At 43.9% G+C, this 19,783-nt stretch overlaps 1 protein-coding gene across 1 annotated transcript in view; it reads left to right on the top strand.

Moving 5' to 3' along the window:
- The first annotated feature begins 758 nt into the window (after positions 1-758).
- Positions 759-19,783, top strand: part of CELF4 (CUGBP Elav-like family member 4) — an 87,558-nt gene continuing 68,533 nt past the window's right edge. Inside the window, 4 exon segments of the mRNA XM_039318729.1 lie at positions 759-957; positions 8,632-8,779; positions 9,881-10,030; positions 14,492-14,554. Of these exon segments, the coding sequence (XP_039174663.1) occupies positions 868-957; positions 8,632-8,779; positions 9,881-10,030; positions 14,492-14,554 (451 nt within the window). The 5' untranslated portion in view covers positions 759-867.

Raw genomic sequence — 19,783 nt, 5'->3', positions numbered from 1 at the left:
TTTTTTCAACTTTTGCATGAGCTGTGCTACTCCCCCTATTGGCTTTCGAAAGCCAATAGGAATTGCTGCTGAGCGCGCCATAACACCCGGCCGGCAAACTTTGCACATGCAAGTTGTCTGTGTTATTGTTGCAATGAATAAAATGTTTCTTTTATTTACGATATTTTTTTCTTCAATTTATTTGTGTCCTCCTTTTCATTGTAAAAAAGTTGGTCACCTTAGCTTTATGTCTGCCGTAAACTTTTGCTCTAGTTCTGCAGGTTTATTCTTCTGTCTCGAAGGAAGGTCCCTGTCTGGTGTTTTTTGTTTTATTCTTCTTACAGTCCCTGCTGGCAAAACTCAACATTTCCCCAACTTTTCTGGCTGGATAGAAAAATATAGGCTGGCTGGATAGTATTATATAGGCTATTCTGGCTGGATAGTATTATATAGGAAAACATGTATATATAGAGATTAGGAATTATATGTATGGCAAGGAACAAATTGTTAAGATTATATATAGTGGAACCACAAGTTATGTCCTTTTTTGTTTTAACTGTTTTATTAATTAAACAAACTTTTAAAAAAAGTTGTGAGTGCTTCATCCCTGGAGGCTTTGAAGAAGAGACTGGACTGCCCTTTGTCGGAAATCGTACAGGGTTTCCTGCTCGGGCAGGGGGTTGGGCTAGATGACCTCCAGGCTCCCTTCCAACTCTGTTATTCTATATACGTTCTACAATCCACAGTAGACCTTTTTGTGATGTTGGGGTTTTGTTTTTGTTTTTTTGCTTCCTCCTTGGACTCACTTCCTTTTCTCTTTTTCCCTCCCCGCAGGGAGCATCGTCCAGCCTGGTGGTCAAGTTTGCCGACACGGACAAGGAGCGCACCATGCGCCGGATGCAGCAAATGGCGGGTCAGATGGGCATGTTCAACCCCATGGCCATACAGTTTGGAGCATACGGCGCGTACGCACAGGCAGTGAGTGTCTACACAACAAGGGGGCTCCGAGGGGTGGGCTCCACGGTTGAAGATCAGAAGGGATTCGCAAAGGTGCTTTTTTTCAGGAATTGAAAACTTCCTTGTTTTCCTTTGAAGACGTTTTGCTTCTCATCCAAGAAGCTTCTTCAGCTCTGACTGGATGGTGGGGAATGGAAGGATTTATACTCCTTGCAGACAGCTGGTCATTTGCGCTCTTTTAGAGAGTCATTGAAGCCACTTGGAGGTTTATCTTTGTCCTCGGGGTCACCTGAGTGGTGCAGATGGGTGTGGAGACTTCTCGGCTGCAGGATGTTTCATGCCCTGGGTCCCTTCACTTCCATTTGTGACCTTGAGGACACAGATAAACCTCCAGGTGGCCTCAACGACCGTCTAAAAGAAGGCAAATGACCAGCTGTCTGCAAGGAGTATAAATCCTTCCCTTCCCCACCCTCCAGTCAGAGCTGAAGTAGCTTCTTGGATGAGAAGTGAAACGTCTTCAAAGGAAAACAAGGAAGTTTTGCCTCCTGAAAAAAAGCACCTTTGGGACCACCGTGACTTGGATGATGGAGAATCTTCATAGACATCGGAAGGGATTCCATGAACCACAGGTAGTCCTTGATTTACGACCACAACTGAGCCCCAGATTTATGTTGCTAAATGAGACAGTTGTTTAGTTCATTTTGCCCCATTTTATCAACTTCCTTGCCAGAGTTGTGAAGAGAATCACTGCAGTTGTCAAATAGGGAACACGGGTTCTTAAGCGCATCAGGCTTCCCCCGTTGATTTTGTTTGTCAGAAGTTTGCAGAAGGGGGTCAGGTGACCCCAGCACCCTGCGGCCATCATAGATATGGTTTATAAATGAATGAAATGATTTATTCTCTCAGATTGCTCTCTGGAGTTTGATTTTAAATGTTCACCAGCTTTCTTTCTCCAGCCTGCAAATATATTTATTCTTGCTGTTGCGGTCCAGTGTTTTTTTTTTGGGGGGGGGGGGTTGAAAAAAAAAGATTGATTTTCTAATTTCACATTTAAATATTTGAAAAGCAACGTGGAGGCTGAGTTGGTCAATAATTCAATAACATATGAATCTCTTTAGTACAGATCTCAAACTATTACATTAAATGTTTCCTCTCTTTTCCCCTTACCATTTACTGTTACATATTTAAATTAACACCATTCTTATTATATAGATTACATAAAAATAACTTTCTTACATTTACCAGTCATTTTTGTTTATACAGATCCTAGTTGTTTTAACATTCAATCTTTTTAGACAATTAATGTCCTGATTTAGTTTTTCGCAATTTTTAGTTTCTCATTAATATTTAAATTTAAGGTTTGGTATTTATAATTTTCAAGTTTTAAATAACCCCAATTCCCTCTATCACAATTCATCACAAGATCTAATGTTCAGGATACACGTCTTATCTATTTGAATTCTCACCATCTTACATCAAGTAATTAATAATACAATATAACATTCTTATTTTCTGATAATTTCCAAATATCTTAAATTTAGTAACCAAAATTTCTCTTATTTCAACATTTAATACTTCCTCTCTTGTCTACTATCTCATATTTAAGCTAGTAGTTTTTATTATTACCGCTAAGTAAAAACATATTTATTACATTCATCAATAGATTTTTTAGCTTACATTTAACCTTTAGAAGCAAATCAATGTTCAGATTTAACTGTTAATATTTGTACTTTCAAGTTTTAAATGACCCAAGTTTCCTTTATCTCAACTCATAACAACATCTAGTATTCAAAGTACACATCTTATCTATTTAAGTATGTTCTGTTTTAATTCTCACTAATAAGTCAAAACCCCAATTTTCTTCAGTCTTATTCTGGCTTTCTTTCTTTGCCAAGTTGTCTTCCATGTCCATGCTTTTGAGTCATCAAATAAATCTCCCTGTGTTGCTATGGAGATTGTTTGAGGTAGAAAAAGCCATCTGGTCGCCATTTTTTTGAGAGGACTAACAAATCGTCTCTCTATTTTTCCATCTTGAGGTAGTTGGACTTATGACCATTTTTCACATTTCCGACCGTTGCAGCCTGACCGTGGTCACATGATCAAAATTCAGACACTTGGCCGCCGGTTTATATTTAGGGTGGTCGCCGTGTCCAGGGGGGTCACGTGATCCCCTTTTTGCAAACTTCTGACAAGCAAAGTCCATGGGGGAAGCTGGGTTTCACTTAACAACCGTGGCAACGAAGTCACAAAATGGGGCAAAGCTCACTCAACAAGTGTCTCACTTAACCACGGAAATTTTAGGATCATTGGGGGGTCGTAGGTTGAGGACTTCCTGTACTGTAGCTGCAAGTCTTCGCTCTATAATTCCATGTGGTGGGAACGACCAGGAGCCATTAAAAAAAATCCCAAATAAGCCCATCAGCCCCCAAGGCATCCAAATCCTCCCTCTAGACCTCGTGTTTAGATCTAGCTGGTGAAATTGCCACCAGAAATGATGTCAACCAAAGACAATAGATTTCAGAATAACAGAATAGCAGAATAGCAGAATTGGAAGGGATCTTGAAGGTCTTCTAGTCCAACCCCATGCTCAAGCAGGAGACCCTATACAGAATAGCAGAATAAGAGAGTAACACAATAATAGAGTCAGAAGGGACCTTGGAGGTCTTCTAGTCCAACCCCATGCTCAAGCAGGAGACCCTATGCAGAACAACAGAGTAGCAGAAGAGCAGAATAACAGAATAATATAATAACACAATAACATAATAATAGAGTTGGAAAGGACCTTGGAGGTCTTCTAGTCCAACCCCCTGCTCAAGCAGAAAACCTTATACAGAATAACAGAATTCAGAAGAACAGAACAACAGAACAACAGAGGTGGAGGGGACCTTGGAGGTCTTCTAGTCCAACCCCCTGCTCAAGCATGCCCTTGTATGCCCCCCCACACAAGGGTCCCATCAGGTTTCCGATGCACAGTGACCCTCCTAGCCTCTGTCTCAAAAAATACCAAAGCGTTTCCTCTCCTCCCCTCCTAGCCCCTCCCCACTGCCAGCACCCATTAGTTCTCATTGGTGAGTTTTATAAATCCATCTGCTCATCACTCTGGACCATCCTGTCCCTGAATGCCAGATGAACAGGAGGGACCTTTCAAAAGCAGAAGCAAAGGATGCCATTGTGCAGGCACAGAAAAGGACTTCTAATCACCCCATCAGCAATTACAAAGAAACACTGAATTGCCAATTAAAATGTGAAAGTGTCTTGGTGGGCCTGTAGGAAGAAAGAGGAATTAAGGATCCAAAAGGAAAGCTTCCACCTCCACAGCCAGAGATCCTGGAAGGTCCTGTTCATTCCATCTTTCTGGCCTGCATTTCAAACACATCTAAGGAGCTCTCGTGCAAGGAAGAAAGGAAGGAAGGAAGGAAGGAAGGAAGGAAGGAAGGAAGGAAGGAAGGAAGGAAGGAAGGAAGGAGTTGGGAATGAGGAGAAGAAGGATGGTGATGGGGAGGAAGGAAGGAGGGAGGGAGTCAGGGAGGAAGGAAGGGAAGGAAAGAGGGAGGGAGGGAGGGAGGGAGGAAAGAAGGGAAGGAAGGAAAGAGGAAGGGAGGGAGGGAGGAAGGAAAGGAAGGAAGGGAGAGAGAGAGAGAAGGATGGAGGAGATGGGAATGAGAAGGAAGGAAGGAAGGAAGGAAGGAAGGGAAGGAAGGGAAGGGAAGGAGGAAGGTGATGGGGAGGAAGGAAGGAGGGAGGGAGGGAGGCAGGGAGGGAGGAAGGAAGGGAAGGGAAGGAAAGAGGAAGGGAGAGGGGAAGGAAGGCATGGAGGAAAGAGGAAGGGAGGGAGGAAGGAAGGAAAGGAAGGAAGGAAGAGAGAGAGAGAAGGATGGAGGAGATGGGAATGAGAAGGAAGGAAGGAAGGAAGGAAGGAAGGAAGGAAGGAAGGAAGGAAGGAAGGAAGGGAAGGAGGAAGGTGATGGGGAGGAAGGAAGGAGGGAGGGAGGGAGGCAGGGAGGGAGGAAGGAAGGAAGGAAGGGAAGGGAAGGGAAGGAAAGAGGAAGGGAGAGGGGAAGGAAGGCATGGAGGAAAGAGGAAGGGAGGGAGGAAGTAAAAAGAAGGGTGGGAGGGAAGGGAGGGAGGGAGGAGGTGGGAATGAGGAGAAGGAAGGAAGGAAGGAAGGCAAGATGGGAGGGAGGAGGGAGGAAGAGAGGGAGGGAGGGAGGAAGGAAGGAAGAAAAAAAGGGAGGAAGGTGGAAGGAAGGAAGGAAGGAAAGAAAGAAAAGAAGGTCACTCAAGAGAGGGAGGGGGAAGGAAGTAATTCTTTCCAATATTAACATTTTGGATGATCTCCATGAATAGAGAACCAGACAATATGAGGACAATGTTTCCACCAAAAAGAGCCGGGGGGGGGCAGGACAAGCCCCGGCTCCAGCCCTTCCCCCCCCCACTTCCCCATCTCTCCCCTCCCATGAAATGAGGGTCAAGGGCTGGGAGGCCCTGCAGATCCTCTCAGCTGACCGGGACGTTTGCAGAAAGCCCCCTTCCTTTTGGCTCCCTTGAGGCCTGCTCTCCCTCCCTCTTTCAAATTGTCATTCGGCTAAAGAAATCTTAGTTAATTAATTGCATGCGTTTTGGGCAAATAAGTTATTAATGAGCACATTAAGCCTGCATACATTTGCAGATGAGGACAACATCATAATTCTGAAAGGGCAAAAAAGTAAACTTTAATTTTTAGAAAAAACGCGTATCCTGGCAGGGCTGCCATCCCCGTTAAAAGGAGCACTTTCTGGTTCTTCTAACCTGTTGGGGGGGGCAAAGGTTGGGTCAGACAGAGAAGTCACCGTCTTCAGCAAGAGCGACTGAAATGTTGGCTTCCCAGGGCTGAGATGGACACCTTAACGCCCTGATAGAAACAGAGGGAGGGGGGGGGAAGAGGGGGGGAAAAGAGAGGGGGGAGGGACGAAGGAAGGAAGGAGTGGAGAGAGAGAGACGAAGGAAGGAGTGGAGGGAGGGAGAGAGAAAGAGAGAGGGAGGAGTGGAGGGAGAGAGGGAGGAAGGAAGGAAAGAGAAAGAGAAAGAGAAAGAGGAGGGAGGGAGGGAGGAAGGAAGGAAAGGAAGGAAAAAAGAGAGAATGAGAAAGAGAAAGAGGAGGAAGGAAGGAAGGAGAAAGAGAATGAGAAAGAGAAGGGAGGAAGGAAAGGAAGAAGAGAAAGAGAAAGCAGAGAAAGAGAAGGGAGGGAGGGAGGAGAAAGAGAGAATGAGAAAGAGAAAGAAGGGAGGGAGGGAGGGAGGAAGGAAAGGAAGGAAGGAAAGAGAAAGAGAAAGGAGGGAGGGGGGAGGAAAAGAAAGAAGGAAGGAAGGAGGACACAGAGAGGAAAAGCCTTTAATTTAATTTAAATAAGACCCCATTTAAATAAAACCCAAAGCAAAGGATGGACCCTCGCTAGGATGGGCGCACTCAGCAAGCCGGTTTCCCACCCCCAAATCTGATCGCAGCCCCATTATGGATCTGCCTGACGACTGGCTAAGTCCCCCTTCCCAAGCCTCCGTAGGGAATCCGAGCCCCTGAGATCCACGCTTCTAATGAAGATCCACTCCCACCCCGAGACACGCGCCCATCGCGCGTCTGCTCTCACACAGAGTCGGCGTACAGTCGCAGCTTTCTGAGTCGGGATCCGCCACAAGGGGGCGCCGTCACGAGGCATACTTACGACAGGAAACTGAGCGTTGCTTTTTCTATCCAGCCAGAAAAGTTGGGGAAACGTTGAGTTTTGCCAGCAGGGACTGTAAGAAGAATAAAACAAAAAACACCAGACAGGGACCGTATGTAGCTCCGCATCCTTCTTTCAAGACAGAAGGATAAACCTGCAGAACTAGAGCAGAAGTTTACGGCAGACATAAAGCTAAAGTGACCAACTTTTTTACAATGAAAAGGAGGAGACAAATAAATTGAAGAAAAAAATATCGTAAATAAAAGAAACATTTTATTCATTGCAACAATAATACAGACAACTTGCATGTGCAAAGTTTGCCGGCCGGGTGTTTTGGCGCGCTCAGCAGCAATTCGAAAGCCAATAGTAGGAGTAGCACAGCTCATGCAAAAGTTGAAAAAAAACCATCCAAAAAAAGGTGCCGGAATGCTGTTCTGAGCGTTTTATGAGGGAAAAAAAAGCCCTGCAGATTAGTTTTCAAATATCGAAAAGGAGGACATGTAGGAGGACACTTCGAGGGAGGACAGAACTCACAAAAGGAGGACTGTTCTCCCTAAAGGAGGACGGTTGGTCACCGTAATAAAGCAGCGACAGAAACCCGCTTTTTTTTTGGCAAAGGAATCCGTGTGACATGGATCAGTTCGATTATTCATTTCGGTTATTCGGTTTATACACCTGCTTACCTCAAACTCCCGGTTTGTTCTTTGTTTACAAAATGGGGGCTTGTTTATATACTAGTGGTGGGTGATCCAGGAACCACCAAGAACAATCCCATCAACACTGCCAGGGCAAGGCCCTTGTCTCGAAACAGAGAGCAACACCCTACATTCTACAGCCTCTCTTCTCACACAACTGCACAACTATTGCAAAGACCAGAACTCAAGTCTACTTTTTATTTGGGCCACAATTTGGGGAATCATCCCAGAAAATTATCTCCTTTTTCTCCACCTCTTACCCCTCTCCTTCTTCTCCTTCTCCTCTTCCTCCTCCTCCTCCTCCTCCTCCTCCACCACCACTACTGCTTTCCTCTCCTTCTCCTTTTCCACTCTTCCTCCTCCCTCTCCATCTCCTGGTTCTTCTTCTCCTACATATCCTTCTCCTCTTCCACCTCCTCCTGCTTCTCTTCCTCCTGCTTCCTCTCCTTCTCCTTCTCATTTTCCTCATCTTCCTGGTCTCACTCTACCTCTTCTTCCTTCTCCTGCTTCTCCTTCTACCTATCATTCTCTTCTCTTTTCCTCCTCCTCCTTCTTCTCTTTCTCTTTCTCCTTCTCCTCCTCCTGCTTCCTCTCCTCCTTTTCCTCCTCTTCATCTTCCTCTTCCTCCTCTTCCTCTACCTCTTCTTCCTTCTCCTTCTCCTGCTTCTCCTTCTACCTATCATTCTTCTCTCTCTTCTCCTCCTTTTCCTCCTCTTCCTCCTCCTCCTCCTTTCTCCTCCTCCTCCTCTTCCTCATCTTCCTCTTCCTCTACCTTCCTTCTTCTCCTGCTTCTCCTACCTATCTTCCTCTCTCTTCTCCTCCTCTTCCTCCTCCTCCTTCTCTCCCTCCTCTTCCTCCTCTTCCTCTTCCTCCTCTTCCTCTACCTCTTCTTCTCCTGCTTCTCCTTCTAACTATCCTTCTCCTCTCCCTTCTCCTCCTCCTCCTCCTCCTTCCTTTCTCTTCCTCCTGCTGCTGCTTATCCTTCTCCTACATATCCTTCTCCTCTCTCTCCTCTCCTCCTCCTCCTTTTCTTCTCTTCTTCCTTCTCCTCCTGCTTCTCCCTCTCCTGTTTCTTCTCCTTCTTCTTCCTCCTCTGCTACTGTTTCCTCTCCTTCCTTCTCCTTCTCCTCCTCCTCCTCCTCCTTCTCCAAGGGGCCCTTTGAGGCTGGGTTCAAAAGCAAGAGTTTTGAACATCCACCCCAGTTCTGGCAAGAGGCCAGGTGCTGTCCTCCCCCGCCCCGCCCCCGCTGCTGCTCTGCCAGTGAATGCGTGATATTTTTTCCCTGTTCTCTTTGTTCCAGCTGATGCAGCAACAGGCTGCCATCATGGCCTCCGTGGCGCAAGGCGGCTACCTAAACCCTATGGCGGCCTTCGCAGCAGCCCAGATGCAGCAGATGGCCGCCCTCAACATGAACGGGCTGGCGGCCACCCCCATGACCCCCACCTCAGGTAAGCATTGGAAGAGCACCGGAGGCCCATCAGCAGCACCAAACGCTTTTAAAGCAGGTAGTCCTTGGCTTACAACCATTCGTTTAGTGACCGTTCAAGGTGACGATGGCACTCAAAAAAGTGACTTGAGGGACTCTTATTCACACTTATGTCCAGTGGTGGGATTCAAATACCTGAACTTCCGGTTTATTTATTTATTTATTTATGAGACTTATATACCGCTTTAAGTGCAAGCACACTCTAAGCCAGTGGTTCTCAACCTTTTGAATGCCGCGACCCCTCAACCGGTCGTAAGTCGAGGACTCCTCAACTGGTGCAGCACCCTTTGCAGAATGGGACTTTTGGCAGGCTCAGCAGGGCAGAGACAGCCTGGACAATTCCTATTGGCTTTTGAAAGCCAATAGAATTAGACTCTTTTCAAGAGAGTCTATTCTATTGGCTTTCAAAAGCCAATAGAATAAAAGGGAGTAGCACAGCTAAGGAAAAAGGGGAAAAACATGGCGGACTGCGTTGTTTGGCGACCCCCGTGAAATGGTTGTTCGACCCCAAATGGGGTCCTGACCCACAGGTTGAGAACCGCTGCTCTAAGTGGTGTACACCAGTAAGCAATGTATATATATATTTACATTGCCCCCAATAATCTGGGTCCTCATTTTACCTACCCCGGAAGGATGGAAGGCTGAGTCAACCCTGAGCCAGTGAGATTTGAACCGCTGACCTGCTGAACACAGTCAGCTAAAGTGGCCTGCAGTACTGCACTCTAACTGCTGCGCCACCTCGGCTCATCGGTTCCCTACATGGATGCAGGCCTGGGCCTCCGATGCCTAGAATGGACTTCCGGAAGTGACATCCATGTACTTCCTGTGAGCTGTTCTAGGCCTCAGAGGCCTCCTCCTGCACATGGCAGCGGAGGCCTAAAGTGAAAAGGTTTTATAAAACCCAGCTGAAGGCCTAGGACTGGGGCAACAGTGTGGGTGCCCACAGAGAGGGCTCTGAGTGCCGCCTCTGGCACCCGTGCCATAGGTTCGCCACCACTGCTCTATATACTCAACCAATGAATGCAATTGATTGACGCTCTGCCTTTCCCCTCCCGACCTCTAGGTGGCAGCACGCCTCCAGGCATCACCGCACCAGCCGTGCCTAGCATCCCCTCCCCCATTGGGGTGAATGGTTTCACTGGTCTCCCGCCACAACCGAATGGGCAACCTGCAGCAGAAGCCGTCTTTGCCAATGGCATCCATCCTTACCCAGGTAGGACAAAATGGAGACATTGGGACCTCTTGCTTAGGCTTTGCTGGCTGGGGAATTCTGGGAGTTGAAGTCCACTGATCTTCGAATAAGCAAGATGGAGAAACACTGCAGCAGAACCGCCATAAGTATTGTAAGATAACTCCACTACTTGGGTTCACTAAAAACAAACAAACAAAAAAAACCAATCTCCCTTTTATGACTCTGTAATACCTTAATATAATTCTTTATATTTTCTTGGCCAAGTATGATTGAACATACAAGGAATTTGTCTCCTGTGCAGAAGCTCTCGGTCTACACACAAGCAATGAGTGATAAATCATGATCATATTCAATGATAACTATAGAATAGAATAGAATAGAATAGAATAGAATAGAATAGAATAGAATAGAATAGAATAGAATAGAATAGAATAGAATAGAATAGAATAGAATAGAATATATGGAACGGAGCGGAGAAGAGCAGAGCAGAATAGAAAAGAATAGAATAGAATAGAATAGAATAGAATAGAATAGAATAGAATAGAATAGAATAGAATAGACCGGAACAGAACAGAATAGAATATATGGAACGGAGCGGAGAAGAGCAGAGCAGAACAGAAAAGAATAGAAAATATGGAATAGAAAATATGGAATGGAATAAAATAGAATAGAATAGAATAGAATAGAATAGAATAGAATAGAATAGAATAGAATAGAATAGAATAGAATAGAATAGAATAGAATAATGATGGGATGGAATGGAATGGAATGGAATGGAATGGAATTCTTTATTGGCCAAGTGTGATTTGACACACAAGGAATTTGTCTCTGCTACAGAAGCTCACAGTCTACATACAAGCAACAAGTGATAAATCGCAATCATAATCATCATAAAATACATTCATCATAAATCATAAGATACAACACTCAGTGATAGTCATAGGATATTAAAAAAGCAATCAACATAAATCATACTAGGATACTAAATGAAATAATTAATATAAATCATAAGATACAAGCAACAAAGTTATAGTCATAAGAAGATAAGGAGATAGGTAATAGGAAAAATGAGAAGGACAATAGCAATATAGCCTTACTTCTGGAGGCAAGCAGTTCCACTGATTAATTAACAAAATAACAGAGTTGGAAGGGACCTTGGAGGTCTTCTAATCCAACCCCCTGCCCAGGCAGGAAACCCTAAACCTTTTCAGTCAAATGGTTGTCCAATCTCTTCTTAAAAACCTCCAGTGTTGGAGCATTCACAACTTCTGGAGGCAGGTTGTTCCACTGGTTAATTGTTCTAACTCTCAGGAAAATTGTCACAGCTGTCAGAAGTTGTGGGTGCTCCATCACTAGAGGCTTTCAAAAAGAGACTGAACAACCATTTGTCTGAAATGGTACTGGGCCTCCTGATCAAGCAGGGGGTTGGACTAGAAGACCTCCAAGGTCCCTTCCAACTCTATTATTCTATGTTCTGTGTTCCCTTTTTACGGCCCTTCCATCAAGCCAGAATCCTTGTCAAAGGAGCCCAGAAGAATGCCAGCTCAGCGCATTGCTTCAGTTATTGTAGTTATTGTTGTGTCTGAATGCCTAATTAATTGCAACAGTAAATGCACACTCCCTTAATCACTGCATCAGCTGTCCTAATCAATCTTCATAATACAAAATCGGTAGTATCGCACCCATGAATTTTAATCTACATAAATTGTGGGAAACGGCTCACAAGCTTGTTGTACCAAATGATATAATTATGGATATAGATTAAGCTTGGGGAGAATGATTTAAATTGGATTTGGGAAGAAGTTGACAGGGGGAGCTCTCCCTTATATATTTGTTTTAATCCTGACTTTGCAACGCCTATTCTTAAAATGAGAGTCTTGGTCTTCCTGCAGTTGTTTTGGCCTCTTGCAAAATTGTAGTGCTAAACGTTCTTATGCTGCTGATTTGTTGGGATTGCGGCCAGAAGAATGGAAGTGTGTTTGTGAAGTAGAGAGATTCTAAGAAGGGCTGAATTTTTTTTTTGCAAATTATAAGCAGATGCTGAGTTCCACATGGAATGAGTTCCATTGCTAAATCCGAAAAGTTTGAAGACTTTCGTCCAAGCAGATGGATATCTCAGGAAAGAAAATTAGAGTGGGAGTTCAAGTCCACAAGTTTTGAACAGAACAGAACAGAACAGAACAGAATAGAATAGAATAGAATAGAATAGAATAATGATGGAATGGAATGGAATTCTTTATTGCCCAGTTGTGATTTGACACACAAGGAATTTGTCTCCACTACAGAAGCTCTCAGTCTGCACACAAGCAACAAGTGATAAATCATGATCATATTCAGTAATAAGAATAGAACGGAACGGAACGGAACAGAACAGAACAGAACAGAATAGAATAGAATAGAATAGAATAGAATAGAATAGAATAGAATAAGGATGGAATGGAATTCTTTATTGCCCAATTGTGATTTAACACACAAGGAATTTGTCTCCACTACAGAAGCTCTCAGTCTACACACAAGCAACAAGTGATAAATCATGATCATATTCAATAATGAGTATAGAATAGAATGGAATGGAATGGAATAGAATAGAATAGAATAGAATAGAATAGAATAGAATAGAATAGAATAGAATAGAATAGAATAGAATAGAATAGAATTCTTTATTGGCCAAGTGTGATTTGACACACAAGGAATTTGTCTCCAGTGCATAAGCTCACAGTCTACATAACAAGCAACAAGTGATAAATCGTGATCATAATCATAAAATACATGCATCATAAATCATAAGATACAACACTCAGTGATAGTCATAGAATACTAAATAAGCAATCAACATAAATCATAATAGGATACTAAATAAAAGCATAAATCAACATAAATCTTGAAATACAAACAACAAAGGTATAGTCATAAGAAGCTAAGGAAATAGGTAATAGGAAAGATGAGAAGGATAATAAGTAATGCAGCCCTGGCAGTTGCAGTTTGCAGTAGACAATTGCCAAGCTCTAAGCTGAGAAATCAAGGAGAGAAGCAACCTGGAATTAAAGGTAGAATTTTTGCTAGCCCGTTATCTTTTTACTGAATATTACTGAACTTTATATTTTTATTGAATGTACTGAGCTGGCTTTTGACAGGATAAGCAGCTGCAAGCATTTTCTAGGTTTCTTATGGAAAAGCACAAATCATTTCTTTCCTGAAAGAAGAGCAAATTAAGTTACGAGCTTATGCATCATCGTCAAAATGAGCTGCATATTTTAAAATGTGATGGAGATTTTAACTCGATGTGGAAACCTTTTTTTTTTTTTTTTGTTATCATTTTGCATGCTGCATCCTAAGTCAGGGTTTCTCCTAAGGTAACATTAAAACATGTAGATTTTTCAAATCAGATAGAACTTATTGTAATGTACGATTTGTCATTCAAATCATGCTGGTTTAAAATTGCCAATTACTGTGCCGTAATGTTACTTTAACGCTGATTTATTTCAACGTATTTTTTTTTAACTTTCAGACTGATGTGTGATATTTTAATAGGTAGACTTACATCAATGTCATTTCAGAATTATTTCTTGTCAAACCTACAACGCTTGAAAAACCTGCCCTTTATTAATAGCTTGCTTTTCCTCTAGTTTTCTTACTTCTTTTTCTCGTTATATTTGTACATCGCCACTAGAGTCAACTCTAAACAAGATGGGAGACCCACAAATCTAATAAATGAAACTAACAAGCACCTTTCCTAAAATGTGTGTATAAATGTAAAAAGTTCTAGGCAGTTAAATATGAGCCAGCAGTGTGCTACAGCCTCCCCCCCCAAAAAACCAGTGTAGTCCTAGGCTGCATTAACAGAGGGATAGAATCAAGATCACATGAAATATTAATACTGCTTTACAAGGCCTTAGTAAGACCACACTTGGAATGTCGCATCCAGTTTTGGTCATGTTGAGACTCTTCGTTGCAGAAAAGAGCAACAAAGATGAACAGGGGACTGGAGGCTAAAACATATGAAGAACAGTTGCAGGAATCTGGGTATGTCTAGTTTAATGAAGAGAAGGACCAGGGGTGATATGATAGCAGTGCTTCAATATCTCAGGAGTTGCCATAAAAAAGAGGGGGTCAAGTTATTCTCCAAAGCAACTGAAGGCAGAACAAGAAGCAACGGATGGAAACTAATCAAGGAGAGAAGCAACCTAGAACTAAGGAGAAATTTCTTGATAGTGAGAACAATTAACCAGTGGAACAATTTGCCTCCAGAAGTTGTGGGTGCTCCATCACAGGAGGCTTTTAAGAAGAGATTGAACAACGATTTGTCTGAAATGGTATAGGGTTTCCTACCTGAGCAGGGGGTTGGACTAGATGACCTCCAAGATCCCTTCCAAATCTGTCATTCTGTTATTCTGATATTGCCAGATGTGTTATGTTGTCTTTCCCAGGGATACAGGCATGTCTTTCAACCTCCTCTTTCTTTTCTCTCTTGTGTCTTCGCAGCACAAAGCCCAACCACGGCTGACCCTTTGCAACAAGCATACGCTGGAGTACAGCAATACGCAGGTCGTTAGTATTAACACTTTCCCCCAATAACTCTTTCACTTTCACTTTGGGGGGGGGGCGAGGCTTAAAAAAGTCACATTCATGGTTCATCTCATCTGTGTGTCCATTCTATCTGAGCAGGGCAAGGAGCAACATCTGTGCTAGGAAGTTGTCTTAAGAGGCATTCTGTTATTCCTTAGGTTTACCAATAAAGGAGAATCTTTGCAGCTCAGGGTTGAAATGAGGGGTCCTTGGTGCTCTCTGAGCTTGGTGGTTTTCTTGCAGATGTTTCATGACCCAACTAGGTAACATCATCAGTGCTAGAAGGGAGTGGAGTTTGTGGGAAAGAGGAGGAGGAGGAGGAGGAGAAGGAGGAGGACTGTGGAGTCCTTGGTGCTGTCTGAACTTGGTTGTTTTCTTGCAGACTTTTCATGACCCACCTAGCTAACCTCATCAGTGCTAGAAGGAAGAAGGGTTTGATGTCTGCTGATATGCAAAGCGGTTTCACGAGAAGAGAATATTTATACTCATCTTTGAACTGCGGGGTTGTTGGTGCTCTCTGAGCTTGATTATTTTCTTGCAGACGTTTCATGACCCAACTAGGTAACATCCTCAGTGCTGGTAGGGAGCGGGGTTTGATCTTTCTTTATATATAAGTGGTTTGATTAGAAGAGAATATTTGTACTCAGGATTGAACTGTGGGGTCCTTGGTGCTCTCCAAGCCTGGTTGTTTTCTTGCAGACATTTTATTAGCCAAGTAGGTAACATCATCAGTGCTAGAAGAAAGGAGGAGGTGAAGGTGGTTGTGGTAGTGGTTGTGGTGGAGGTGGTGGTGGTGATGGTGGTGGTGGTGGTGGAGGAGGAGGAGGAGGAGGAGGAGATGGAGGAGGACTGTGGGGTCCTTGGTGCTCTCTGGGCTGGGTTGTTTTCTTGCAGACGTTTCATGACCCAACTAGGTAACATCATCAGTGCTGGTAGGAAGTGGGATTTGGTCTCTGTTTATATACAGTGGCTTGTCCTGCCAGCATTGGTGGGAGAGGTCTTGATGGTTCCTTGATTAGGCTGTGGTTTACTGATTGTTTGTCTGAGTTGGTAGTTCCGTGATTGAGGCATTGTAGTAAACAATATATAAACAGAGAGCAAAACTGAGCTAAAAATTCCAAGCTTTGGCGTCCATTTGACAATCAAAATGCATCCAAGAAGAAAGAAAGGACAAATATTTGAAGGACCACCTCGTCCCACTCACATCTACTTTACCCACTGGAGTGGAGAGGCAGGGGATGCTACAGGTCCATCTCATAAGGAGGTCCATCTAGCAGGACCCAGAATAAGGGCTTTCTCTGTGGTGAGTCCCTCCCAGTGGAGCATCATTCCTATGGAAATAAGATTGGCCCCAACCTTGACACTCTTTTAAGAAGTCTTGAGGACCTGGTTTTCCAATGGGTTTGGGGACCCCAGACTGGGATGGAACCCATCAAATGGCTTATTTCTAAAACACCAGAAGGCAAGAGAAGAAACGATGGATTGAAACTGGTCAAGGAGAGAAGCAACCTGGAATTAAGAAGACACTTCCTGACAGTGAGGACAATTAACCGGTGGAACAGCTTGCCTCCAGAAGTTGTGGGTGCTCCATCACTGGAGGTTTTTAAGAAGTGAATGACTGGAATAGTATAGAGTCTCCTGCTTGAGCAGGGGGTTGGACTAGAAGACCTCCAAGGTCCCTTCCAGTTCTATTCTGAATGGGACCTTTTTTATCCCTATCCTTATCATTTGAGTGTTGTCACAGGGGGAATCTGGGATTATTATCCGGAACCGCTGAGATTGAGTTGGCGGGCGATATAAATTTTCTTAAACAAATAGGTCCCATAATTGTGCTAAGAAATTGTGCATGGATGTAGGAACCAAGAGTTCCATTCAACTCAGGGTTGCCCTTGCCTTCAACAGGACCATTCTCTTTTGCATTTAGGACCTGCTACAATTTCACGAGGAGATTGCAGAAGATATTCCGAGCAGAGGTTTACCATCCTTTTACACTTAACAAGTCCAGCTTGTTGCTCCAACCAATTAATTTTGCTTCCTGTGGTGCAAAGGACAGTCATTACTTCTTGCTGGGCAGGCTCTTTTTTTTTAAACTGGTTTTTTTTTTTGGATCCGGAGATGTACATTTCAAAACCTTCATTGGTCGATGTCTAATTTCCATTCCTAATTGCACGTCCAGCTTGACAGATGGGTCGTGTTGAGATGTTAGACTCTACAGGCTGCAGCTCTTAATTAGGTCCAAGTATGCAAACACTTGCATCTTTCCTGCTCCTGGTGAGACCCCTATGATCAAAGGAACCTTACCACATGCTGTTGGTCATACTGAGGCCTGTTATTCAGATCACTTGAGGCCTTGAGATTTAATCTAGCTTTCTAGAACTTGGGGCAATCCAGATGAATCGGCCGGGTCTCAATTGGTTAGAACAGTGTTTCTCAACCTTGACAATTTTAAGGCATGTGGACTTCAACTCCCAGAATTCCACAGCCAGCAATGCTGGCTGTGGAATTCTGGGAGTTGAAGTCCACATGCCTTAAAATTGTCAAGATTGAGAAACATTGCTCTAGACAGAGTCCAGAGAAGAGCAACAAAGATGATCAGGGGACTGGAGGCTAAAATATATGAAGAACGCTTGATGGAATTGGATATGTCTAATCTAACAAAGAGAAGGGTTAGGGATGACTTGATAGCATCTTCCAATATCTGAGGGGCTGTCACAGAGAGGAGGGAACTGACCTGTGCTTCAAAGCATCTAAGGGAAAGGCAAGAAGCAACGGATGGAAACTAATCAAGGTGTTCTATCCCAGCCTATGGCTGTCCTTGTTAAAGGCACAAGAACCAAACCCCTGTTGAGAAAATAGGCTGGAGACTCAAAACAAAACAAACCCCTTTTAATATGGGTAACCAACCAGCCAAATAGTCCAGGAACAAAAGCAGCAAAACACAATCCAAATGGAGGAAATTGTCCACATGAAATGCAATGCAAAGAGAAAAGTAGTCACCCGCAATACTAACAGAACATGATCCCATGAAGTACTTTGCAACGATTGCCTTCAGCAACCAGCACCGCCCACGCCTTCCCTTTTTATACAGCAGTCTCAAGGTGTTGCCTCTCAGTGCCTTCTCCTCTTCCCCTGGAGTTGTCGTATTGACTGCTGCTAATCTGCTCTCACTAATTGTCGGCGTCTACGAGCATCAATCATCATGTCCATCAGGTGTGAATCCTTCAAGTCTGACTCATTCTCCCCACACAGTTGAGCTTCATCCATAACACGACTGGAGGGGCCAGGCTCTTCATCAGACCCTGAGTCTTGTAATTCATCAGAGCCTCTCTCTGACCCTGATGGCCCTTCAAATGCCTCCTCCACCTCCTCCTCAGATTCCCCAGACTCAGCTGTTGAGAACACAGGCTGGCACGGAATCACGACACTAAGAGGGAACCAACCCAGAATTAAGGAGACATTTCCTAACAGTTAGAACAGTCAACCAGTGGAATGATTTGTTTCTAGAAGTTGTGGATGCTCCATCGCTGGAAGTTTTTAAGAAGAGACTGGACAGCCATTTGTCTGAAATGGTATAGGGACTCCTGCTTAAGTAGGGGGTTGTTTAATGAAAAGAAGGACTAGCAGGGACATGATAATAGCATTCCAATCTCTGAGGGGCTGCCACAAAGAAGAGGGGGTCCATCTATTCTCCAAAGCACCTGAGGGCAGGCGATGAAGCAATGGAGAGAACCAGCCTAAGAACTAAGGAGGAATTGCCTGACAGTGAGAACAATTACATCACTGGAACGACTTGCGTCCAGAAATTGTGGATGCTCCATTACTGGAGGTTTCCAAGAAGAGATTGGACAACCATTTTGTCTGGACTGGTGTAGGGTTTCTTGCTTGAGCAAGGGTTGAACTAGAAGACCTCCAAGGTCCCTTCCAACTCTGTTATTCTGTTGTTCTGAGTGATGAGAGTTGTAGGCACCTTGTTTGGGAATAAGAACATTGTTCATGTAAGATCTCTGCAGGGCACCAACTTGGAAAAGTCTAAGCCAGGGGTGTCAAACTCACAACATCACGTGATGTGTTGCGACATATCGTGACTTTTTTTCCCGTTGCTGGCAATGGGATGGGTGCGGTTTCGGCATGACGCATCTGGCCCGTGGGCCGGCAGTTTGACACCCCTGGTCTAAACCTACAGACTACATTGGTTGTCTTCTTATTTTGGTAAGGTAGAAGAGCTAAATTAAGCTAAATCAATTTAAGACATGCCCCAAATATGTTATGATTGGCTAATTCCATCATCTTCTTCTTCTTCATCGCCATCATCACCATCTCCACATACTAAAATTCCATGTTTTGCAGCCTAACCACATTTAGAGGGTGGGTGTCATATGGGAAAACTGCCTTAAATTGTACCATCTGCAATTCTACACCTTTTCACAAGAATGTATTATGCTAAAATTCAAGCTAATGTAACCTGTTGAGGAACAGGTATCAGGCAATGTTTAGGATAAAAGGTAAGGACACTCTTGAATCAAGCTGATCTCCATGGGGCCTCAGGGAGATGTCCATGGAGTTTTCTTGGCAACAATGTGAGTGGCAACATCTAGCCAACCTCTTGGCTGGTTTTGAATCAGATGACCAAGAATGATCTTGAGTGTACTTGGATAGGAGACCATTAGCAAGTCCCATGCAGTAGCTAGACCAGGAGAGAAGGTCTCAGAAGAAGACTACTTGTAAACCAGAACTTTACTCCTGTGTTTTTAATTGTTAAACCATTGGAAGCTTGTTCTTTCCTCCAAAGTACCATGAGATGTCTCAGTAGATCCTGGTCTATCGTCTACATCTTGAAATTGTTGAAATTGGCAGATGTGACTCCTCATAATTCAGGTACCGCCCATTTTTCCCCATCCGCCAAACCTGTCGGTGCAATAAGTTCACACTTCCAAATGACCATTTCAGGTAGATGATAAGCACAGACATGGAAGCTGAACATCTACTGTAGAGAAATTCTCAATCATTCTAGGTCAGGGGTAGGCAACCTTGGCTCTTTTATGACTCGTGGACTTCAATTCCCAGAATTCCTGAGCCAGCCATGCTGAGGTGAAAGGGAGAGGTTTCCAAGTTGAGCCGTGCTGGCTCAGGAATTCTGGGAGTTGAAGTCCACGAGTCATAAAAGAGCCAAGGTGGCCTACTCCTGTTCTAGGTCATGGTTGTCCCCGA

The sequence above is a fragment of the Crotalus tigris genome, unplaced genomic scaffold, assembly GCF_016545835.1.
Source record: "Crotalus tigris isolate CLP2741 ecotype Arizona unplaced genomic scaffold, ASM1654583v1 scf7180000021486.375087, whole genome shotgun sequence".
NCBI classification, from domain to species: Eukaryota; Metazoa; Chordata; class Lepidosauria; order Squamata; family Viperidae; genus Crotalus; species Crotalus tigris.
Note: the sequence above shows the minus strand (reverse complement) of the source record. Positions and strands in the feature narration are given on the sequence as shown.